General features: G+C 42.4%; 1 protein-coding gene across 1 annotated transcript in view; it reads left to right on the forward strand.

Moving 5' to 3' along the window:
* Positions 1-7,017, forward strand: part of LOC306905671 (uncharacterized protein) — a 62,623-nt gene extending 55,606 nt beyond the window's left edge. Inside the window, exons 36-44 of the mRNA XM_079476485.1 lie at positions 64-260; positions 460-595; positions 844-957; positions 1,047-1,231; positions 1,332-1,489; positions 1,594-1,839; positions 1,921-2,083; positions 5,146-5,254; positions 5,374-7,017. Coding sequence (XP_079332611.1) covers positions 64-260; positions 460-595; positions 844-957; positions 1,047-1,231; positions 1,332-1,489; positions 1,594-1,839; positions 1,921-2,083; positions 5,146-5,254; positions 5,374-5,477 — 1,412 coding nt within the window. The 3' untranslated portion in view covers positions 5,478-7,017. The remainder of the gene's footprint in view (positions 1-63; positions 261-459; positions 596-843; positions 958-1,046; positions 1,232-1,331; positions 1,490-1,593; positions 1,840-1,920; positions 2,084-5,145; positions 5,255-5,373) is intronic.
* Positions 7,018-26,127: the final 19,110 nt, after the last annotated feature.

Genomic DNA, 26,127 nt, shown 5'->3' on the forward strand with positions numbered 1-26,127 from the left:
TCTGTCATATTTTAAACCTTGAATTACATGTTTCACCATAAAACATTTTTGTTCCATCGACAGCCACGATATGTCCAGATAATAGTACCTATGGGTTGTGTGGTACAGACTGTGGTCATACATGTGCCAGCAGCATTGACGCTAGTTGTGAACACACATGCTCTGAGGGATGTTTCTGTAATAATGGATTTGTGAGGAGTGGAGAAAACTGTGTGCCTGTGGAGCAATGCGGATGCTTGTATGACGGGTTCTACTATGATGTAAGGGGTTAAAACATTACTTTTTTTATTGTATTGCAAATACAGTAATAGTCTCACAATTGTTCTTGGTAGATATTTGTTAGTTGACTACTGTATGTACGTACCACTTCTTTTTGCCACATCATGGCACTCAGTAGTAAACATGCTTTGGTTTGGTTCCAGAAACCTGAAAAGTTCAACCATATCTGTTTTCTTTTAGATTGGTGAACAGTTCTGGAATTCAGAATGTTCCCAACACTGTGAATGTTTTGCCCCAAATGATCTGCGTTGTTCTTCATCCTCTTGCCCACCGAATATGGAGTGTACAGTTAGAAATGGAAGCCGTGACTGCTATGGTGAGTTGATAATGAATAGCATGTGCGGTAACTGTCACTTTTGATAGTTGCCACGTTCTCACATAAAAAAAAGATAGATGAATACACTCTGAAAAAAAAAAACTTTTTATTTACAGTACAAAAATCTTTTGAGTCAGGCCAGTGAACAGTCATAATATTTTACAGATCGGCGGACCAAAGCGTAATTTTTTTATTTGGTGTCTGTTATGTAAATGCACATATTTCATCAATCTCTGTCTTCCTCTTAGTTGAAAATGTGCTTTGTTCTGAGCTAAACTGTACTGAACATGAATGGTGTGGAGAAAGAAATGGTGTTTACGACTGTTTCTGCAATGAGGACCAACACAGACCCGACTCTTTCGGTTTGAATCAATTTTAACAAAATACAAATGAATATGATAATAAAACTGATGAGACAGTTGATTCCTAATGTTGACAATCTTTTTTTTAGATTTCTCTCAAACCTGTGAGAGTAGTTCAGGATCTCTGTCTCTATCTCGCTGTCAGCTGTTTGAAGCTGGTTTCTCAGCTCATGTTCTTCATCTCAATGACCCCAGCTGCAGAGGAACCGTCCAGAACGGAAGAGTGCAGTTTCACTTTGATAACAACGATCAGATCTGTGGAACCAATCTTGTGGTAAGACTCAATATTATTAACATACAATCACATTGAACAATTGGTTCAATCAATATATCTGACTTTTAAACTAAATATTAAATTAGCATGTTGCCCACAGGCCAACGGCACTCATGTCATCTATGAGAACTTTATTTTGGGGACACCAGAGTCACCCGCAGGTCTCATCAGCAGAGAGAAAATACTGAAGCTAAATTTCAGCTGCATTTACCCCCAAACACAAACACTTTCTATGATAGATATCAACCCACTGGAGACGTGAGACTCAATTTGAACTAAATATTAATACATATCTATATGCAAGAATGATACATTGAACTACATCCGTAGAAACTGAAATCATCTATTGTTTATTTTATCAGCCGTGTGAACAAGGATCTTCCCGCTGGTGAAGGGAGGTATCAGGTGCGAATGGTTCCATATCAGGATTCTGAGTTCTCTCAGCCCTTCACTGGTCGTGTGGATGCAGAACTCGATCAGCAGATTTTTGTTGAGGTTGGTGTTGACGGGGTTGACAGCCGTCAGTTTGTCACAGTGATTGACAGATGTTGGGCGACACCTGTGAATGATCCAGAGAACAGTCTGAGCTGGGATCTCATCACTGGAGAGTAAGACACAAACATCAGTTTGAGCTTCTTAACATGTTTAAAGAGTGAAAGAGTGAAATAAATCATCATCTTTATCTTCAGGTGTCCAAATCCACAAGACAACACAGTGGAGCTTCTTCAGAACGGTGTCTCAACATCCAGCCGTTTCTCCTTCAGGATGTTTATCTTCAGCTCAAACTCCACTAAAGTTTACCTGCACTGTTCTGTTCATCTGTGTCTTATGTCCAACAATCACTGCTCAACTGTAAGTTTACAAATAATTCACATAAATGATGTAATGCTAATTCTCCAAAGCCAGGAAAGATGAAGGGCTTTTATCACCTTTAATCATCCACACAATGAGTTTTGATAAGCACATTGTGACAATACATATATCCATTAAAAACATTTATTACTGTTCACTCACACAGACCTATAAAGTATGCTCCAGGATAATGTGACTGATCATAACAAAGAATGAACACATCTCGTAGTAATATATTAATTCTTAGAAAAGCTCTCATAAAGATTACAATAATGAAATGTGGTACTACACAGGCAGTGATTGATGTGAGAACAAGGTTCCAGTACTCTCTTGTGAAAAAAACAATAATTGTACATAATGCTGTTACAACATATTTATTAACTAAAGGGACCATTTGCCCAACAACTGATTAAATAATCTTAAATACATTTGAAAAGAAAATCATAATTTCAGTACCTGTGATAATACTCCTGCAATCTATTGAATTCTTAATTAAATCCATCATATACACAGTCATAAAACAGGATTATTCAATGGGCATTATGGGCACAGGCCCATAGGGGCCCTTGCGTGCTTGGGGCCAAGTCAAGGGGAAGAAGATTTCACATAATAGCGTTTCCGCTATATTCATTCTGCTATGCGCTTCTCTGGTCCACACACATGGAGGTGTGCAAATAAAACAGTGTTTCTAACTTAGGAAATCTGTCTTTTGATCACTTCTGTCACTTTTACGAGCCCTCTAGCGACTTTTGCTCAGAAGAAGTGCATAGCGACAAATCTAGCGACTTCTTGGATAAACCTTACATTTTATCCAAAAATATCGAGTCGGATCCCTTCTCTTCGTGTCACTCATACAGTGAGCGGCAGGAGGAAGTAGCTGCACTCTACGACAGGAGACTCATGAAAAAAATGAGTACCAAACATGTCACTGTTATCGACTGTTTGGATAGATAAATATGAATACAGTTCGTCTGTAAATATGCACATGTTTACCATGAGGCTGTGTGAAAGATCATATAGCCGAATTCACAGTTTTTTATTGTGAGTTGTTAGAAGATGTCACGATGTTTTGTCTTAAATCTTAAAAGGTAAGAGGTTTTTTTACATTTATTTGGTGGTGTTTCCTTGCAAATTATGAATTTTATATTGATTAATTTTGATTGATCAGTAACTGCCTTACTTTACCAATGTTTAGCCTTCATTATTAGATAATCAGCTTTTACATACATTGCAAATGTTTGAATACACACAAATATTATGATGTCGTAATATATAGGCTAAAGAAGTATACTAATAATACTCGTTAATGCCGTTTATTGTAACACATTACACGCTTACATAAGAACGTGAGTCGCGAGGTGCGAGTGCAAGTTTAACAAATGGCCAAATGACTCTTATAGTATAATGACTGACAAAGCCTGCCCTTTTAATCTTAGAAAAAATTAAGATGAAAATATTTTAGAATTGTATTTAAAAATATACTTAAGAACTTTCTATAATTTATCTTAAGAAAGTTCTTATAAATTTAATTTATGCTAAATTTGTTAAAATAGCTATATTGTTCATGTGATATTAACAATAGTTTCCATACCAAAGCCGCTAAAGGCTAAGCTTCCATCAAGGCTAAATAAAGCTTGATGCAGAAAAGGGACCAGGAGCATGATGAGCTATAAGTTTATTAAAATTGTGATAATGTATCGAGTCATCAATATAGCTGGCTGCTGTCCATCATCAGTTGCATGTGATTGGCTACAATGATCAACGCTGTGAAGTTGGCTACTGGATATGCGTTCTGCCCACGCGTATTATTTTCCGACCACCATAAGACACTTGTGCCCAGGGCCTCTGAATTCTTAATCCAAGCCTGCAGTCATCCTATGATTTAAATGCTATAAAGTTTTTCTTTTGTTTTTAACATGTCAGGTCCAAGTCTTACATTATGTGACAGGACATATTTTTAAAAGCAGAATTCGCAGAGGATACCTAGTTTGCATCTCTGAATATGACCATTTATCCTTTTTCTTGAAAACCTGTTAGCTTTGTTATGTTTGCCTTCTCGCATCTCACTACACAACCGTCATGAGCGCCCGCCTCACTGCAGTCACGTTCGGTCTTACAGCCTCTTCAGTGTGATTGGCTGAACAGCTGCTTGCCCTCTGTAATTTTATTGGATGGAATTCCGTAAACCCAATTAGATTGGTCAACATTTTTAAATTGGGTAGGTCCGCCTCTGCCAAATCCAGTAAATCGAAAGCCTGTGACCTTTAGCCCAAAAAAAAGCGTGACAGCTAATGCCAACGCCTTAGGACGGCCTGTTCGATCTTAAGGTACCATGTTCGACTTCTAGTCCCATGTTCGAATTCGAGTCCCGTTCCAAATCCCAGTTGTCTGGAACGCAACGTGAGCGCTTCCTGTTTTGTTATTTTTCGTATTTTATCTTAAACCTGTTGATTGTGTCGTGTAGTTTGCCATTACCGCTGATAGACTGATATATGCTTTCGTTTTTGGTCTGAACAGTCCTGTACAACACTGTCGTTGTTCATGTTCAAGCTGTCCATAAATATTAATAGTTATTTCTTCTCGGACAATGTCATTTTGTCTGGTGTTACATCCGTATTCAGTGGTGGACAGTAGGCTACATTATAACCTTATTCAGTTCAACTTGGCGTAATGATATGGAAAAATTCGGTCGACAGATCTGGAACTACTTCATAGGTGTGTGTTTAACTGAAAAATAATGCACACCCGTAGACATTCGTCGACTAATCAGAATGAAGCATTCAACAGCCCCGTGGTAAAGGTATATTACTCACAAATGCTTTGGTAATAAATACATAAGCAGCATAACCGTGTTGTCTCGCCACTCAGAAAATAACTATTGCAATTTGAATGGGAATTTCCGCCCTTGCGTGATGTCACTAGAGGGCGCTAGTACCAAAATGTAGTGGACAGCAACTGTTCTTTCCAGAAAGCTTAAATCTCTGTATGTTAGAAGTTTGAAAGGGAAAATTATGATTATGTAAATTATAATGGTAATCATTTTATCTACTTTTAATCTTTAGGATTGTCTTTCTGGACATCACCACAGGATGGGCAGGTCTGTGGACTTTTATGACAGTTCTTCTATATCCATGGGTCCTCTGGTCTGGTCTTCAGGTAAACTCACTTCAGGTAAACATTTACTTTAATATCCTTTTTTTGTTCAATGTTCTGATGGTTATTTTCCTTTTAAATATTTATTTGTATTGTAATTATTTGTAATTTTACAATGCACTGAACCATATTCACAGATACATGGAGCCCAGAAAAACGGATGGCATCCGGAGCTTCAGGACTCTGTGGTTGCTTGATCATTCTGCTGGTCTCACTACTGAGTGTCTGCAGCATCTGCTAGGATATTTACACAATTTTGTTTTAATGAAATGAATTAGTACATTTTATAACTTATCAAATATCCTAACATTTGCTTTTTCATTTCTTATATCGTAATTTGTTTTCTAATGAGTATACAGCGATGGTCTTGTTTTGACCATTTGATTTTTCTTTCTAGCATAATAAAATAAGATTTTAATTTACTGTTGATTTCTTTTGTTTCTTTGTTAAAGACTTTATGTGTTTCAATAAAAATACATATTGTCAAAATAAAGTTCACACCAAGCAGGAATAGGGAAAAAAAGGGACTTGTTGTTTGTGCCAGAAGAGCTGGTTTAATTTGTCTGCTATTATTATTACAAACTTGTACATTCATCTCTAAAGTTAACAGAGAATGGGCATAACAAATATTCAGAGAGCAGTTCACTGACTAAAAATACTTTGTTGTTGATGGCATAAAATAATGGCCAGACTAGTTTAAGCTAATAGAAAAGGCAACATTCGTTGTATGAGCTAGTGTTGCTTTAAATAGCCTTCAAGGTCACAAGATCTAAATGGTTTTGCGGAATATATTATTGTTGGATTTGACAATAACATCTTTCTTTTTTCCTAGTTAATAGAGTCATTAGACAAAAATGTTGAAGTAAAAATATGAAAATAAAAATAATAACAAAAGCAGCACATACCACTGAGGGCTTTCTGCCCAATTTGCAAAAGCGATTATCCGTGTTTTACACATGACATAAGCTTCATAAAAATGGATGTTGTGTTACCTTAAAACCCAGATCAGTGGAAAAAGAGGAAGGTAAGAAATGTTTTTGTTCTGTTAGTGCTTAATTTTAAGAAACAATGCATTTATTGAATGTGACAAAACCTACACTGAGGCCTAAAGCTTGGAATAATGGAATAACTGAATAATACTTGTCACTTATGGTGTCTGTAGGCCTTACACTTGTTGTGTGATGTTTGTGTACGGTATCAATTTTATTCATTTATAATTTCTCACTGCACATTGGTTTACCAAAGACACACGACATGCTCACAGTTCATATAGTGCAGACATTTACGTAGATGAGAAAGTGATCAAGAATTTATCAATGAACTGAAAATATTTTTTTCTGTCTGTATAGGATTTGTGATGATCAGACCTTTATGTCTCGAAAACCTTGTAAATGTTTCATAGATGGTATTACGGATTAATATATCAAATAAGCAGCAGTTACTGTTAAAAAGCAAATATTCCGATACGGTCATGGTCTGGAGAAATCTTGATAAACCAGTTAAACCTCATTTTTTATTATGATCAGAAACTTATAAAAAGTTTTTTTAAAAATTCTAAAATATTTCTTCCTGACTTTGTCATGGCAGTGGTTATAACAACAAAGTGTCTGCGAGAAATTTCTTTTTGGGCATTTGTTTGTTGGTGGGGTTAAGCGATGGACCATCTCATTTACTGAAAGGCTTATGCCAAGAATGATTTGAAAAAAAAAAAGCTCCTGTTTCACACAAACAACATGACAACACCCATCTATAATAATCTATTTGAATAAATAGCAGTTTTCAAAGTTGGGCATCTTTTTTGGTCATTACTGTGTACAACCAGTTGATCTCATTCCCACAACAGTATCACTGATCATAACAAAGATTCAAGTGTTTAGGGATATTTCGCTCTATTGAGTATGTGTTCTTCTTGTCGTCTTTCATCTGTGTGTGATCCATCAAGCCATACAGTGAAGTCGAAGTCCAGCTTCTGACAGAGTATAACAACTTACATAAATGCAACACACGCAAAGAGGAGAATGAGCAGCTGAAGGAGGAGCAGAATCTTGTCATAGTCTTTGCAAACAAAAAATAGGTCTATGAGTTAAATATTAGCGAAAACCAGTTGAACATCAGACTGGAAACTTATTCAGTTCATGGCTTTTCGTTTTCAGTTCATCTATCACATTAAAATCTCTTATGCTGCAATACGGAGAGCAGCACTCATACACATTGTTCTAAATTAAGACAGATTTGATGGGTATTCTGACAGCATAAATATAGACTTTATCATGCGTTAAAAGCATTCACTCTCTAGGCGTGTTTGTTTGCCAGAGGTGTGGATTTGTTAATTGCGTTAATTATTATAATAGCTTTTGATATTTTTCAAGGTGACGCCACTGGCAGTCAATCGTGTGGGAAATGTTATTGTTTCACGATGTTCCACAGATTATAATGTTTGGACCTTCTTGCAAGATAATTTTTTTTTCTTTTTCTGTTTCTGTTTCTTTTTCTGTCACTATATACAATGTTAGTACAAAATGCAATCAACAGAACATCAAGTATGATTAAATTTAAGGGAAGTGCTTCTGGGCCAATGTTATTGACATCTTGCAAAGTGGCCTACAAAGGCTAAAAATAATGTTCATATATTGTTATTCTGGTCTGTCAGGAAAAGGGAATCTTCAGGAAAGCATAATTGAATGTTGTGAATTAAATTTAGAACACTTCACAGTTAGATTCTTTACAAAACTTCCAAGTCTTTACACAACACACTTACTTTTACAACTAGAGCGATAAAACTAATTCATACACGGCTTGTTACAAGCATGATTCTGATTGGCCAGCCGCGACATTTGCAGGTTCGTTATTCCCAGAGAACAGCCTCTCAAAAATCATTTTTACAGGTTTTTTGACTTGCATTGCACTGAAGGGGCGAGAACAACCAATTGCCTTTACATTATTCCTTACATGTAACAAACTATAGAGAGAAAACTGTGCGAGTGAACCTCACTCCCTGACCTCTAAGAGGTGCTGTAGCTGAGGTCTTTCGCCACCTCGTTAGATTGCCCGTCTCTCATGCCGGATGTTACGACCCTTGTCTCAAGGGTGGCAACAAAAACAAGGGACACACGAAAAACAAAGCATATGCTTAAATAATTATTTATTTAAATATAAATGAATCAACAAAGAATAATAAAATGGAAACGGATAAAGAAAAGAGCAGAGTTTCAGTCTTCGTCAGCAATATCAGTATATGTAATGTAATGTGAAAGTGGAAATGTCAGTGAAAATAAACAAAACTGAAGTTAAATCCAAACGCAAAGTCCAAACAAAAGCAAAGGGCAACAACCTAAAAAGCTCCCTTTCCCGGCTCGGTTAGATCTTTTAAGCACTGCCTAATGCATGAGCACAGGTGTTTCCAGTTGACTGGTAATTGGTTGCTCAATTGCCAGGATCAACTCCCAGAACCAACAGCAGAGGTCGTCACACCTGACCAGCGCTGGTTCGAGGCCTGCTTTCAGCGGGACAAGTTACGCTTATCTCAGAGAGTTCCTCTTACACAATTAAGATGGTTTTAAAAGATTCTTACACTTCATGCAAAAAACCAAACATGAAATTGCAAAAGATTTTGTTTCCATCTTTATTACAGTTTTGGAAAGTGTTTTTATCTGTTCCAAAATGACTGTGGCGCTAAGGGAAAGGCACTGATGTTGTGAAATGAAAGGTTGGTAATCTACATTTCGTGTTCGTGTGGATTCACATCTGGGTTTTGAGCAGGACAGTCAAGTTCTTCTACACTGCAATCTTGCTTTGTGTACGGGGCAATGTCACGTTAGAATAGAAAAGGCCTTGCCCAAACTGTGTTGACATGCAGGTCTATAGAACATTTTTTTACAGTTGCATTTGGCTTACAGAAATTATGTCTTAATCAGACAAAAGTGTTCTTTAGAAGGGGGAGTCCACATTCTTACTTGGTGTTCCTTTGTGTCCATAGGCGTATTTCTTGTCATTATTATGCTTATCATTTCCCGTAAATAATTAATGTGTTTTACATTTGTGCCAAACCTGCTGCTGCAGGTTAAAGCCTGTCCGATTTAATACAAACATTTTGTAAATTTCATAATAAACATGCAACATAGAAATACATTAATAAATATGGCATATATTTATGAATAATAAATGACGTAAATTTCAATTAATGTATGTACAACGTTTTAAACACTTAAGTGAAAACTGTATGTTAAGAAACACATTTCATAATCCAGTATGTTATTGTCCAGTATCTATACCAACATATAGTGATAGGGTCAAACTAAATGTATATTTTATTACATTGAATTAATCAATTTAATTACTGTTTACTATCACATTGGGACAGGGGACCCTTTGTCCATATGCATGTTAAAGAACATAGCCTAATAATGTTCGATTTCTTTAAATAACAGAAGCCAGGGTGAATACATTATTTCAAATGAAAGCATGAAATGTTATTTCAAATGAAAAGGACATTTTTCCACACATTATTGATTAATGAACGAATAAACACATGTTTAGACACCCAAATTTAAATAATACAATGAACATAAAAACAATTATTTAGCAAGAGTTAGCTAGAATTGACTTTTGGTAAATGAATGCATGATTTTTCATAGCACTTGCCTATGACCTGTTGAATGTACTTTTTGCTTTGTGTTAGTAGGTTTAAAAACAAAAAGCAATTCTAAAAGTGAGGGAAAACCATACTAGATGTGATTTAACTAGTGCGGGAATGAGAAGGCCTATCTTTTCAAATAATTAGATCAAATGTCTTCCTGCATTCCATCCGCATTGAGATCTTTTAATCTGTGACAAGGTAATGAGGAGTCCAACAGTTTAATTAAATATTTCACTTATGAAGAAAAACTAGTTTAGAGTATGTTCCTTGCTGTGATCATTAAAAGCTCCACCCACATTGAATAATCAAAACACAGTTTTTTACCAGCAACATCACTTCTTTGCTTCAGCTGCTGAAGGTATAATCTCACTGATTTTTCTCCGCAGAAGCCGTTCATCTCAGGTAATATTTAGGTAAGAAAAAATACAATTCTTTGAACACTTTCATTTGTATTTACAAATGGGCAATAAACAATGTATAATACTAGATTGTAAATGAATACACATTGCCTGAATGTTTTATGTATATGCATTGTGTGTGCAGGTGCAGGACGGGTAGTTAGTCACAATGAGGTTTATAATCTCATTGTATGTGAGTGTTCTGTTGCTGATTAATGGTGAATGTTTTACACATCTTTAATTTTACATATAAGTATTATGCTCAATGATTATTCAAATGTGTGAACATTGAAAATATTAAATCATTATGGTTCTATTTTGTATGTAACAGGTGAAGTAATCAATGGACAATCAGGTACTGACTGTCATTTGTCATTTATCTACTTCCCGTCTCTACTGTCCTGACATTGACTACGTTTTGATCCCTTGCTCTCCATTGCTAATACCGAAATTGTCATTAAAATAAGGATTTTTAAAAGGTCTTTTTATTTCTAAATTAAGCCTTGTCGCATTTCTCAAGTCTACAGCAGAGTATTGCTTCATTCATTCAAATGGGTTCAAACATCCCAGCATTTTTAATTGAAAAAAACCCAGTATAGATTAATGTAATACAAACCAAGTATTTTATAGTGCGAGTAAATGAAGGTCTATTTAGCTTTTTAATTCACTTTTCAGTTTTCATTTCTTTATTTTTTCTTTCACAAACCCAATATTGTTTTCTTCACCTTCGTCCGGCTTCTCCACTTTAAAGAGTGCACATCTTGGAGACAGAGAACCACAGCATTAATCTGAAAGTTTAAATTCTGTCATCATTTACTCACCTTCTTGTCATCTCAAATGCGTGACTTGAGACAGCAGAACATTTTAAAGAATGTTTTAACCACATAGCATCACTTTTATGGTAAGTCAGTGGGTAAAACTGTTTGTTACAAACATTGTTCCAATATATTTTTGTGTTCTGCAGAAGAAAAGTCATGCAGTTTTGAAATGTCAAGAGGATGAGTAAATTAAATAACTTTTATTGTGGGAACACTCTTGTATGATCTTTGATTTCTACCAGGGTAATACTCCAACGAGGGGCAGACAGGAACAATATACAGAAACTAGCACAACGCAGCAACAGAGGAGAGAAAACACAAGGGCATACAATAGGGTACAAATCAAGAGGGGAATAGATGAGGGGCATGAAATAATTAACAAGCAATTATGAGGAAACGAGAGGGCGGGGACAGACAAGACCAGAGAGAGTGCAGAACATGTTAATACAAACAATAGGCTTGTTCGACTTGATGCAGCGCTGCAAGATCCGATAGGAGGATGTCATCAAAGTACCGCGTGAGTGATGTGTAAAACCATAAAAAGTTTGTTTCACGCTGTACTTTGATATCATCTGCCTGTCTGATCTTGTGGCGTCGCATCAAGTTGAACAAGCCTAGAGCCATGTCTCTCTCTACACTGAACACTTGGGTCTGTCATGATCCTGCCACAAGATAAGAAAAACATAACTATGCGAGGCAGAATCATGACAGTAAATGTTATTTAGAGAAATAGTTTACATAAACCATATGATTACACTGGGTTGTTTTTCCCAAAATCATTGTTGTAGTACTTATGCAACGAGTAGCAACTTAAATGTTGAGGGTTTGATCCCATGAAATAAATATACTAGTTAACAAACAGCATTGTTAGTCGATTTGGATCACTCACACCAATCTTTGTCACTCACACCATCACTAACTTCTCCATAATTGATATCACTATCAGCATCCTCAACAGAGTCATAACAATTGACTTACTTACTGACTTACTATCATCCTCACCAGCCTCAACAAATTCATCCTCCTCAACAATCTTGACAAATGTATCCTCCTCAATGGGCTCAACAAATTCATCATACTCAACACCACCACCAGGTCTGTGTTTTTATACGGAAATTGAGTAGAATGATTCTATCAATAATACCATTATCACGAGCCTTATTTACTTACTTAATATTATTCTGATCAGCCTCAACAAATTCATCCTCCTTGACAAATTCATCCTCCACACCAGCCTCAAGAAATTCATCATTCTCAACACCACCACTATCAGGTCTGTATTACATCCATATAAAAACTTTTGCTGTTGTAAAGTAAAAATTACCACAGGTAACAATTATCGAGGACCAAGCAGGTTTGGCGAAATGGGAAACATGTTTTAAAAACAAATTCATTGTCCTCAACAAATTCATCATACTCATTACCACCAGTATCAGGTTAGTAATATGTCCATTTGAAAACTTGTAAAGTTCAATATAGGCCTACCCACAGCAATTATTAGGGTCCAAGCTAGTTTGGAAAAAAAGGGAAGCACGACCTCAAAAACAGATGACAGATAGCCAATGTTTAAAAGTTTATGTCTGCTATTCCCACAATACTAATTTTGCATAAACATATTTCAGACATCTTACAAGTATATTGTCTATAAAGTGTGTATAAACTGTAGTTTTACGTTGTATATAGACGACTTTGTCTATATTTGGGACTCAACTTGTCTCATCATTTACTCACCCTCGAGTTCCAAATCTGTATACATTTCTTTGTTCTGATGAACACAAAGAAAGACATTTGGAAGAATGCTTGTGATCAAGATGTTCTTGGCCACCATTGACTGCCATAGTTGGTGAACAATTAAATATATTTGGAAGAATGTAGGAAAGCAAACCGTTCTAGAGCACTTTTGACTACCATTTTCATTTTTCCTACTATGGTAGTCAGTGGTGGCCAAGAAGCGCTTGTTTTCAAGCATCCATCCAAATAACTTTCTCTATGTTCATGAAGTTATTTTAGAAGTAATGTCCTGGGACAATGTTGATTTAGTCCTGTATCTGTGCGAGCTGCCAGGCACTACGATCTCTGATCCGTGCGTGTGCTGTAAAATTAAAAGCATTTTAAATGGTGATCAAACTGACTAGACATTCCAGTGCATTACGTAAGTAATAATTGACGACGGGTGTCAGGGTGTCAATTATTCGAAAGTTTATGCACACCAGAGGTGGTAATGCGGCCACTATGTGAAGCGTAATAATGTGACAAAAAAGCCAGATGGGGTGTGAGTGAAAGTTACAAATATTTACTTTACAAGTTCACAATTAAAATCTACATTTTCTCAAGTTTTGCTACCGATTTACCTTCATAAAAGTACATCAATATTTGTGTGTGAGTACGAACGTACACACACGGATTTCCATTTGCTCACGCAAAAAACTGGACGTGCCCCATAAGATGCTTTCATCGCACATGTATTTATTTGGCTCCTGGGCATAAGCATCACTTGTCCAGTTTTGAGCGAGAGCAAAAGAAACTCGACATTTGTCTGTGAAGGGCCATATCTGGCTGGTAATAGGCCAAATCATTCGACAGGCCAAAAGGAATCGTCCCGGCTCTCCTGATGGACAGTCCGGCATTAACCGAAAATTAATGAATACCCATAGAACGTTTGTCAACCAATCAGCTGGAAGCATTCAACAGCCCCATGGTATAAAGAGTTTTAATGCTCACCTTCCATCCGATCGGTATCGAATTTGTAGACAGTCCATGGTTTTAATTTAGTATTATATGATGGTTAATTTTGTCAAGTTCTTTTGAAGTTATTAGAGATAATTGTGTGTTCATGTTTTTAGATCACAATTAGTGGTTTGAAATTGATTACAGCATAATTATTGATGCTATAATTTTTTTTGTTTTTAAAAGTATAAACTGTACATACTTTTATTTTATACGTAATTTTAAAATTGTTTGTCAGTAAACTTATTGGAAAATGGAATATGAAATATGTTCATAACCGACAGACAGACACACACAGTGCTCTTATTATATGGTTTTATTACGAACAATTTTACAGGTCCATTACTCTTCAATTTTTTTTTCTTCTTTCAGTCACAGGCCCATTTTATCCGTTTGGAACTGGAGACACAGAGAATGGACGAATTGATGATGGAAGTTCTGAACTGATCCACCTCCTTCAATCTTTCATATTTTTCGGATACACATACAACCAAATTTATGTAAGAGTCTTGGTGACCCACGAATGTGTTGTGTCTGTTATTGAGATGTTAAAGGGGCCCTTCACATGGGTAACCCTCTGAACACCGCTCATGTTCAGGTTTGGGGATTGCAACTGTTTCCCACGAAACGAGGAATTCCCAGTAGGCGCGGGTCACATGCCCAGGCAGATAAAGTCCCTGCCGTTTGTACACACCCTCCGTCACTACTTCAGATCGGATGGTTTAGCAAGGTCCTCGGATCGGCATCGCCAGGGCTCCTCGTGGGCCCTGGTTGAGCGCCGTGAACACGATTGAACTTGACTATCAAGAAGAAGTAAACTCACTTACTGTGACTTGTGTGCATGCTCCTTCTCCCACTCTCCATGGTTGATGCGTAGGCGTGCCACGTGCTTTTCTGGGAGAATTGTCCAATAAGGGACTAAGAAAAGTTGCAATGTAACAATTTTAAACTTTAAAAAAAACTTTCAGAAACCTGGACGAACACTGGGGGAGTGTATCGAGCACAGAAATACTACGTAATACGTCCAACTGGTGTTCTGACAAGTTGACTATGTTAAGCTTGAGAAGACGGCACGTTTAACATTGTAAAGAAGTCAGAATGCATGACCGTTTCAGCACCTCTTTAAAACTATTGCAACTTTTCAGAATAATGCAAGCGCACTGCACTTGTCATGTGAAAACAACTAAAGTATATTTTATACTAGTATAAATTAAGGTATGCTTGTTACATCTTTACTTCTGAATGATTTTGCCTAACATAATATACTCACATTTTTTTTAGGTCAATAACAATGGACACTTGACATTTGATGGGGCATGGTACAGCTTCTCTCCATCCCCATTTCCAGCTCATGGCGGTAAAGACATCATCGCTCCGTTCTGGACTGATATTGATAACAGCAGGAACGGTGTTATCTCATATCAGCAATACACCTCTGGCGATGTCCTGACACAGGCTACACAAGACATCAACCAATACTTCCCTGACCTGAACTTTTCTGCTTCATGGGTCTTTGTTGCCACGTGGGACAGAGTGGCATATTATGCATATTCAGGAACAGTAAGAAACTTGGTTAACATTTGCACGGCAAAACATAAAAAAATGATACAGTATTAAAAAATGTTTAACTTCTTACAGGAAACATCTTTCCAAGTGGTTTTGATTTCAAGTGGCCATCTCTCGTTTGTTCTAATGAACTATGGTACAATTGCTCCACCACAGCGATATGTGCAGGTATGAACATGATTAACTAATAAATAAACTGTATAAGCTGTAACAATTTTACTTATTACACATGTGTATTTCTGTCTTAACAATAGGCTGGTTATGACACCACCAACTCATGCCACCATTTCTCAATCACTGGATCACTTCAAAATCACACTACAAGCCTAACATACAGCAGCAATGTCAATGTAACAGGCAGATGGGTCTTCAGAACGGATCATGGATCACAGGGTTGTCAATTCAATGGTAACCAGATTTCTAGTTTCCTCACAATAAGTATTTTGTTCATAGTAGTAATTACCATACTGGTTACAGCTACCATGTTTAAACATTTCCAGTACAGTTGATGAATTGTCACCAGCCTTTGTTGTGTTTTGGTCACCAGTCCTCATCACAAGACACTGCCTTGCTTATGTTCATAGAAAGCTTCTTGCAATAGCCTCCCATGATCAGACAGCTTTAACAGAAAGTAAAGAAATAGCTGTCACCACTCGTACAGGATACAAGACTTAGCCACACCACAAAATACCTTGCAACAGTTTGAATGAGAGTCCTTTAAATGAGATAATCCACAGGTATAGAGGTAACTAATCCACATGTAAATAAAGTATGTAATCCACAGGTACACAAGGTAAATTATCGAGAGGTACACAGGCAAGGAATCCACAGGTAAACATACAATATAACAACTGGGTAAACATTAAACGAAACACATAAGACGAATAGACCTGACAGAGAACATTTTCTCCACAGGAATTCACTATTACAAAACTGAAACTGCTTATGTGTTGCATCATTAATGTTTGTTCGAAACTATCAAACCACAAGGTTTTCCTATTGTGTAGCAAAGGTTGTTGCTCATGAAGGGGGAAATGCGAGTATTGATTGAAAAACGTCTCGGTTACGTATGTAACCTCCGTTCCCTGATGGAGGGAACGAGACGTTGTGTCGACAGAATGGGGTTTGACTTGAGAACCTACCTTCTCTGACTGACTTGAACAGGCCAATGAAAATTGGCGAATGAAATTTGCATGCCGGACTCCGCCCCCGGATATCCGGGTATAAAAGGGAGCCGGCGTGCCGCATTCATTCACCTTTTGTGCTGAGGAGCCTGAGGATCTTGCCCCGACTGCTGCAGCGGGCGGCCAGCGTTGTGGCATGAAGGACTTTAAAATCTACAAATCTACATCTACCCTTTCTGTCGGTCTCTCGACGTTGTGTCGACAGAATGGGGTTCCTCGGAAAACGCCACAGCGCTGTGCCGCGTCACAATTCCTCGCGAAGCGACGCTGATTGGCCTGGGCGTGTCGGACGTGAGCGCTTAGCATGAATTGCAACCTTCCAGCGGAAGGGAAGGAGTCCAGAGCTTTCAAAAAAGATGGGAGCCCCTTCCACCGGCCGTCACGGACGGCGGCCTAGTTCTCTTAACAGCGAGAAGCCGCCCGGCACCGTAAGGCCACTGGGAAGCGTCATTACCCCCTGAGGGAACGCGCTACGGAGACCACTTCCTACAGCAGGGAGGAGCTTTAGTGGAGATTCACACACGGTCTCACCGGATAGGGGAGAGCACGTGGGAGACATGCAGACACGAGATGGTGTCGCGAGCAGGTGAAGTACACCTGGGAGAGGTCATGGGCCATCGATTGAGAGCCATTCATGAGAAGACAACAGACGGAACCGCCCTGTGGGGGGGGTTACTACGTGTGGAGCACTAGGCCGTGTTTGAGTCACTGCTAGAGCTCAGAAACAGGCCAAGGGAGGCAGGGCTGCTCCGCCGAGCCCGCCGCCGAGGAGTGCTTAGTGATGGATGGAATGCCTACTCTTCGCCCACGTGGGGGGAAGAGGGGAGGCTGGATAGCAACACGTCTCACCTATGGAGGAGTGCTATCGCAGGCGTACGCCCACCGGCTGCCAGACTTACCTGGCGGTGTCTCGTAAGACTCTGGCAGATACCGGTTCCACGCGGAGGCTGTAGAACCTCGCGAAGGTGCTGGGCGTAGCCCAACCCGCAGCTCTACATATGTCTGCCAGAGGGGCGCCCTGCGCCAGTGCCCACGAGGAGGCCACACCCCTGGTGGAGTGTGCCCTCACTGCAAGCGGGCACGGGAGATCCTGTGATCGGTAAGCCATTGATGGCGTCCACGATCCAGTGCGCCAACCTCTGTTTGGAGACAGCCCTCCCCTTGTGCTGACCTCCCAAAACAGACAAACAAGCTGCTCAGAGCTCCAGACGCTCTGCGTGCGGTCCAGGCAGAGGCGCAGCGCGCGCACTGGACACAACACGGAAGGGGTTGGGTCTTCCTCCCCAGAAGGGAGCGCCTGCAGGTTCACCACCTGGTCCCGAAAGGGAGTGGTGGGAACTTTGGGCACGTAGCCAGGCCGGGGTCTCAGGATAACGTGAGATTGACCAGGCCCGAACTCTAGGCAATCCGTGGCCACGAAAAATGCATGTAGGTCCCCTACCCTCTTGGCGAGCGCCACTAGGAGAGCCGTCTTCATCGAGAGATGAGAAAGAGCGGCATCTTCGAGGGGCTCGACGGGGGGCCTCTGGGGGCCCGCCAGGACCACATTGAGGTCCCAAGAGGGAACGGGGCGCGGACGGGCTGAATTCAGCCTCCTCGCGCCCCTCAGGAACCTAATGACCAGGTCGTGCTGTCCTAGAGACTTCCCACTAACTGGTCCGTGATGAGCGGCAATAGCGGCTACATACACCTTCAGCGTGGAAGGGGAGAGATTGCTCTCGAGTCTCGACTGCAGGAAGGACAGCACGCTCCCGATCGAGCATATCCGTGGGTCTTCTCCACGAGAAGAACACCAGGACGAGAAGAGGCGCCACTTCAATGCGTATAACCGCCTCGTGGCCAGGGCCCTAGCCTGAGTAATGGTTTCCACCACTGCTGGGGGTAGACCACTCAGGATCTCCTCGTCCCGTCCAGGGGCCAGACATGGAGGTTCCAGAGGTCTGGTCTCGGATGCCACAACGTGCCCTTCCCCTGAGAAAGAAGGTCCTTCGTCAGGGGAATCGGCCAGGGGGGAGTTGTCGTCAGGAGCATTAGCTCCGAGAACCAAGTCCGGTTGGGCCAGTAAGGCGCAACTAGTAGCACTTGATGCTCCTCTTCCCTGACTTTGCACAAGACGTGTGCAATGAGGCTCACTGGGGGGAAGGCGTACTTCCGCTTGTCCCGCGGCCAGCTGTGCACCGGGGCATCCGTGCCGAGGGGGCCCTCGGTCAGGGAGTACCAAAGCGGGCAATGGGTGGTGTCCAGGGAGGCGAACAGGTCCACCTGTGGCTGCCCGAACTGCACCCAAATGAGCTGGACTGCGCGGGGGTGGAGCCGCCACTCTCCGCGGGGCGTCGACTGACGAGAGAGCGCATCGGCTGTCTGGTTCAGGTCGCCCGGGATGTGCGTGGCTAACAGAGACTTCGTCACCTGCTGGCTCCACAGGAGGAGGCGTCGGGCGAGTTGCGATAGCTGCCGTCAACGAATACCACCCTGTCGGTTGATATATGCCACGGCAGTCGTGCTGTCCGACCGGACCAGCACGTGCTTGTCCTGCACGAGGGGAAGGAACCTCCTCAGTGCAAGCAGCACCGCCAACAACTCTAGGCGATTGATATGCCAGCGCAGGCGGGGGCCCGTCCAGAGACCCGACACTGCGTGCCCGTTGCACACAGCACCCCAACCCTGCAGGGAGGCGTCTGTCGTCACCACGACGCACCTCGAAACCTGCCCAAGAGGGACCCCTGTCCGCAGAAAGGTCATTGAAGACCATGGGGTTAGGGTGCGCCGGCAGAAGGGCGTGATCGCGACGCGCCTGTTGCCGGTGTGCCACGCACTCCAAGGAACTCTGCTCTGTAGCCAGTGCTGTAGCGGTCTCATGTGCATCAACCCGAGGGGGACCACCCCCGCCGAGGACGCCATGTGTCCCAGGAGCCTCTGAAAAAGTTTCAGCGGGACCGCTGGCTGCTGCCTGAAGTTCCTAAGGCAGGTCAGCACTGACTGGGCACGCTCGGAAGAAAGACGTGCAGTCATGGAGACAGAGTCGAGTTCCATACCGAGGAAGAGGATGCCCTGCACAGGGGAGAGCTTGCTCTTCTCTCGGTTGACCTGTAACCCCAAATGGTCTAGGTGCCGGAGCACCAGGTCCCTGTGTGTACACAACAGATCTCGCGAGTGCGCCAAGATGAGCCAGTCGTCGAGATAGTTGAGTATGCGCACCCCCTGCTCCCTGAGGGGAGTGAGGGCGGCCTCCACGACCTTCGTAAAGACTCGAGGAGACAGGGACAGACCAAATGGGAGGACGCGGTACTGATATGCCTGTCCCTCGAAAGCGAATCGTAGGAACGGCCGGTGACGAGGGAGGATGGACACATGGAAGTACGCGTCCTTCAGGTCGATCGCCATGAACCAATCCTGACGCCTGGCGGACGTCAGAATGCGCTTCTGCCTTAGCATCCTGAACGGCAGCTTGTGTAGGTGCCTGTTCAGGGTACGCAGGTCCAAGATGGGGCGCAACCCGCCACCTTTCTTGGGGACAATGAAATACGGGCTGTAAAACCCGGAGTACATCTCGGCCAGAGGGACGAGCTCGACCGCCCCCTTCGCCAGAAGGGTAGCGACCTCGGCCCGAAGCACGGGAGCATCTACTCCCACTGATGTGAAGAGGATGCCCCGAAACTTGGGTGGGCGCTTGGCGAACTGAATCGCATAGCCGAGACGGATCGTTCTCTCTAGCCACCGTGCTGGTCTGGGAAGAGCCAACCAGGCTCCCAGGTACCGAGACAGGGGGACCAGAGGTTCGATCTGATTCATTGCCCCCGTGGGGGGTGGTTCGATGGCTGGCAGTACGGCTCCCTCGACGCGGGGGGGACCCCGGGGAGGAGAGCGGCTCTGCCGAGGTGCCTGTCGGGCGATATCGCGGCATACCGCACCGTCTGACTGAGGGTGCTGGTGGCCACTGAGAGTATACCCAACCGTGTGTCTCGCTGAAACACAACGTGGGGTTGCCGAGCACCGTCCTGCGGAGGGTGAGAGCGGCTGTGAGAAAGACCCAGGGAGAGAGAAAGCTCTTTCTGTGAGAATGTGGGCACCAGGCCCTGAAAGGGGCCCAGCTGGTGTTGTTGGGACGGGGCAGGCACCGTCCCAGTCCGACCCTCTAGCGATGTAGTTGCTTGGGTCGGGCCCGGTGAACTCGATCTCCCTGGGTTCACCCCGTCAGAACACTTCTGCTTCCGCGGAGGTTGGTGACGGGATGGTGCTCGCCTCTTCGACATCCTTCCCCGGGGGGCCGCCTGTGCAGGGGGCGCTGGAGCCAGAGTCTGAGTCGGAGAGGGGCGGGGCTGCTGGGAAGCAGACGCCGCGCGGGACCTCGACGGACGATAGGCGGCCGGGTCGCGGCGGGGCAGGATCGCCTCCGTTTGCTTCTGTACAGTCGAGAACTGCTGCCCTCGACCGTACCACCAAACAGCCCCCCCTGCGTGATGGGAGCGTCGAGAAAGCGAACCTATTCAGCGTCCCGCATCTGCGCAAGGTTCAGCCAAAGGTGTCTCTCCTGGACCACCAGTGTGGACATCGTACGACCCAGGGCTCGCGCCGTCACCTTCGTCGCCCGAAGAGCGCGGTCAGTGGCAATGCGCCTGCATTAGCCCCGGGTCGGACTTTCCCTCGTGCAACTCCTTCAACGCCCTGGCCTGATGGCCACGGCGTGAAGAGCCGAGGCAGCTTGACCCGCAGCGTTGTAAGCCTTCGACACCAGGGATGCCGAAAACTTACAAGCCTTGGAAGGGAGCCTTGGTCGATCTCTCCAGGTGGCAGCTGTCTGCGGGCACAGGTGCACCGCGACTGCACGTTCCACCCGAGGGATGTCGACGTAGCCCTTAGCTGCCCCGTCATCGAGGGAAGTCAGGGCGACCGAGCTAGTCTGACGTGCACGCGCCGAGAAGGGGGCGTTCCAGGTCCGACTGAGCTCCTCATGCACTTCCGGGAAGAATGGTACCGGCGCCGACCGTGGCTTAGAGTCACGGCCGGTCCCCAGATACCACGTGTCCAACCGCGAGCGTTGGGGAAGAGGCGGTGCGGTGCACTGCAGCCCAATACTCGTGGCGGCCCGGGAAAGCATGGTTGACATCTCGACGTCCGCTTCATCCTGAGCTCAACCCCCCGGAGGGGGAAGCTCTAAGGAATCGTCGGGGTCGGATGCGAAGAGGTCGCCCTCCGATGCTGCAAGCGACATCTCATCGTCGTCACGGCCCTTGTCCGAGTGCGTGACGGAGGAACAAGGCGGCGTACCGCCTTTTCCGGAACGGCCAGACGAGCGAGGTGGGGCGTGAACGGTCCGCGAGCCGATGGCTGACGGATTGAGGCTCACGGTAATTCCCCGATCACCCTTGGTGCTCGCCGAAGCGGACGGCAGGGCTGATGCCACTGCTGCCGCGGAACGGGAAGCACTCGAGGTGGCGGCTGATTCTCGGAAGAACGCAGCTACCCGTGACCGCAGCGTCTGAATTACCCTCTGCCCGCAGTGCGGGCAAGATGTATCCACAAACGCTGCCTCAGCGTGCTGGAGTCCCAGACACACGAGGCAGACATCGTGTCCGTCCCCTTCCTCGATGAGTGCGCCGCACCCACGAGCACAGCGGGACATGCCGCGCTGAAGAAATATTGAGCCCTGAAAAGGGCTCGCTCTTTAGAGAGATGCCTTGGAAGTTGCCGAGACACCCAGGGGAAGTCACAGGAAAAGGGACAGTCCGCTGCACCACGTCGTAAGACCAGCAACACGTAGATAGTATCTGCAGAGTCGTCAGCATCAGGATGCGAAGGCTCCGAAGAACAAAAGGTGAATGAATGCGGCACGCCGGCTCCCTTTTATACCCGGATATCCGGGGGCGGAGTCCGGCATGCAAATTTCATTCGCCAATTTTCATTGGCCTGTTCAAGTCAGTCAGAGAAGGTAGGTTCTCAAGTCAAACCCCATTCTGTCGACACAACGTCGAGAGACGGACAGAAAGGGAACTGATATAAAAAGGGCTTTTCTTCCCCCATAGAAGTTCAGTGGCCAAACTATCTACTGCAAAAGATAATGCTGTGTTATTTATACGTAAATTGATGAGAATGGGTTGGTCAATAATACCATTATCACCAGCCTTATTTACTTACTTACTATTATCCTCACCAGCCTCAACAAATTCATCGTCCTCACCAACAAATTCATCGTCCTCACCTTCCTCAACAAATTCATCGTCCTCACCAGCCTCAACAAATTCATCGTCCTCACCAACAAATTCATCGTCCTCACCAGCCTCAACAAATTCATCGTCCTCACCAGCCTCAACAAATTCATCGTCCTCACCAGCCTCAACAAATTCATCGTCCTCACCAGCCTCAACAAATTCATCGTCCTCACCAGCCTCAACAAATTCATCGTCCTCACCAGCCTCAACAAATTCATCGTCCTCACCAGCCTCAACAAATTCATCGTCCTCACCAGCCTCAACAAATTCATCGTCCTCACCAGCCTCAACAAATTCATCATTCTCAACACAACCACTATCAGGTCTGTAATATATCCATATAAAAACTTTTGCTGTTGTAAAGTAAAAATTTGGCCACGGCCCACAGGTAACAATTATCGAGGACCAAGCAGGTTTGGTGAAATGGGAAACATGTTTTAAAATGTTTTAAAGAACAGATACACATTATGTTGAGGTTAATGTTTACATTTTAAATCACTGCATTAACATATTTCCCAGAATAAAATCCCTACAAATGCAGAGGGGTTAAAGCACTTCATGTTTGGACCCCAATTAACAGATATACAAAAATTTTTCAATTTAAAATTTTTATTAATTATAATTAAATAAACATATTTGTATTATTTATTTTGTTACTTACAAAAACAATTGAGGATGTTTGACAGATCATCTCTTTTTGTGCACAGAATCATTGGGGTGGGTAAGTAATTGTGATTTGTTTGTCTTTCAGGGTCATGTGTTCGGCCCACAGCACTCTGCTGTTCTGGACAGGATAACAGCTGTAATCGTGGATGTTATTGTGATGAGAAATGCATCATGATTAGGGACTGCTGTAGTGACTACATCCAGACATGCGGTCTAAGTAAGACACAAAATTCTCAACATTCACTTATCCACTTTTAATCAGCTTGTTGCCTAAAGAACATTACACAGAATGTGTATTCTGTGTAAGATTAACACTGTATACTGAAAATTTCTGCCACAAAATTTGAAGAACATTTCTTTATGTTATTTAAAGAAGTTGTTTACACAAATCATATGATTAAACCAGGATGTGTTTCCCAAAAGCATTGCTGTAGTTCTTAGTAGTACTAGTATAAAGGAGTAGCTCTGAATAGACAGAGCGTCCCAGTACTCGTACGTTCCTCTGCCGGACAACTGCAAAACTACACCAAAGCTTAAAAAAGATCAACATCTGAATGCATCAAAATAGGCCTACAGTGTGTGGTCGTCCACCTAAAGAAGTGTATTCATACATTATTAATATCTTTAATCATTTAATCATTTATCGTCAATCTGGGAAAGACATGCGAAAAAATAAATATACACACAACACAATGTCCAATTATCACACCCTACACATCATAATGGCAAAACTACGGCACACTATATTATTTTGTTGTGTCATTAAACGCATAAGAGCTCTCCAAAAAAGTTATTGGGAAAAATTGGCTCATTGCATGCATGCAGAATTACATTTTGCAATAGGTTGTAGCAATCACATGGTTTTGATGACGCGCAAAGTGTAGCTGAAGGCCATGGAGTGATTTTCTCCACAGGAATTCACTATTACAAAACTGAAACTGCCTATGTGTTGCATCATTAATGTTTGTTCGAAACTATCAAACCACAAGGTTTTTCTATTGTGAAGCAAAGGTTGTTGCTCATGAAGGGGGAGATGCGAGTATTGATTGAAAAACTGGTCTAAAAATGGCTTTTCTTCCCCCATAGAGGTTCAGTGGCGTAACGTCACGCCCAAACTATCTACTGCAAAATATAATGCTGTGTTATTTATACGTAAATTGATGAGAATGGGTTGGTTAATAATACCATTATCACCAGCCTTATTTACTTACTTACTATTATCCTCAATAGCCTCAACAAATTCATCGTCCTCACCAGCCTCAGCAAATTCATCGTCCTCACCAGCCTCAACAAATTCATCGTCCTCACCTTCCTCAACAAATTCATCGTCCTCATCAGCCTCAACAAATTCATCGTCCTCACCTTCCTCAACAAATTCATCGTCCTCACCAGCCTCAACAAATTCATTGTCCTCACCAACAAATTCATCGTCCTCACCAGCCTCAACAAATTCATCGTCCTCACCAGCTTCAACAAATTCATCGTCCTCACCAGCCTCAACAAATTCATCGTCCTCACCAGCCTCAACAAATTCATCGTCCTCACCAGCCTCAACAAATTCATCATTCTCAACACAACCACTATCAGGTCTGTAATATATCCATATAAAAACTTTTGCTGTTGTAAAGTAAAAATTTGGCCACGGCCCACAGGTAACAATTATCGAGGACCAAGCAGGTTTGGTGAAATGGGAAACATGTTTTAAAATGTTTTAAAGAACAGATACACATTATGTTGAGGTTAATGTTTACATTTTAAATCACTGCATTAACATATTTCCCAGAATAAAATCCCTACAAATGCAGAGGGGTTAAAGCACTTCATGTTTGGACCCCAATTAACAGATATACAAAAATTTTTCAATTTAAAAATTTAATTAATTATAATTAAATAAACATATTTGTATTATTTATTTTGTTACTTACAAAAACAATTGAGGATGTTTGACAGATCATCTCTTTTTGTGCACAGAATCATTGGGGTGGGTAAGTAATTGTGATTTGTTTGTCTTTCAGGGTCATGTGTTCGGCCCACAGCACTCTGCTGTTCTGGACAGGATAACAGCTGTAATCGTGGATGTTATTGTGATGAGAAATGCATCATGATTAGGGACTGCTGTAGTGACTACATCCAGACATGCGGTCTAAGTAAGACACAAAATTCTCAACATTCACTTATCCACTTTTAATCAGCTTGTTGCCTAAAGAACATTACACAGAATGTGTATTCTGTGTAAGATTAACACTGTATACTGAAAATTTCTGCCACAAAATTTGAAGAACATTTCTTTATGTTATTTAAAGAAGTTGTTTACACAAATCATATGATTAAACCAGGATGTGTTTCCCAAAAGCATTGCTGTAGTTCTTAGTAGTACTAGTATAAAGGAGTAGCTCTGAATAGACAGAGCGTCCCAGTACTCGTACGTTCCCCTGCCGGACAACTGCAAAACTACACCAAAGCTTAAAAAAGATCAACATCTGAATGCATCAAAATAGGCCTACAGTGTGTGGTCGTCCACCTAAAGAAGTGTATTCATACATTATTAATATCTTTAATCATTTAATCATTTATCGTCAATCTGGGAAAGACATGCGAAAAAATAAATATACACACAACACAATGTCCAATTATCACACCCTACACATCATAATGGCAAAACTACGGCACACTATATTATTTTGTTG

The sequence above is a fragment of the Barbatula barbatula genome (assembly GCF_947034865.1).
Source record: "Barbatula barbatula genome assembly, chromosome: 16".
NCBI lineage: Eukaryota > Metazoa > Chordata > Actinopteri > Cypriniformes > Nemacheilidae > Barbatula > Barbatula barbatula.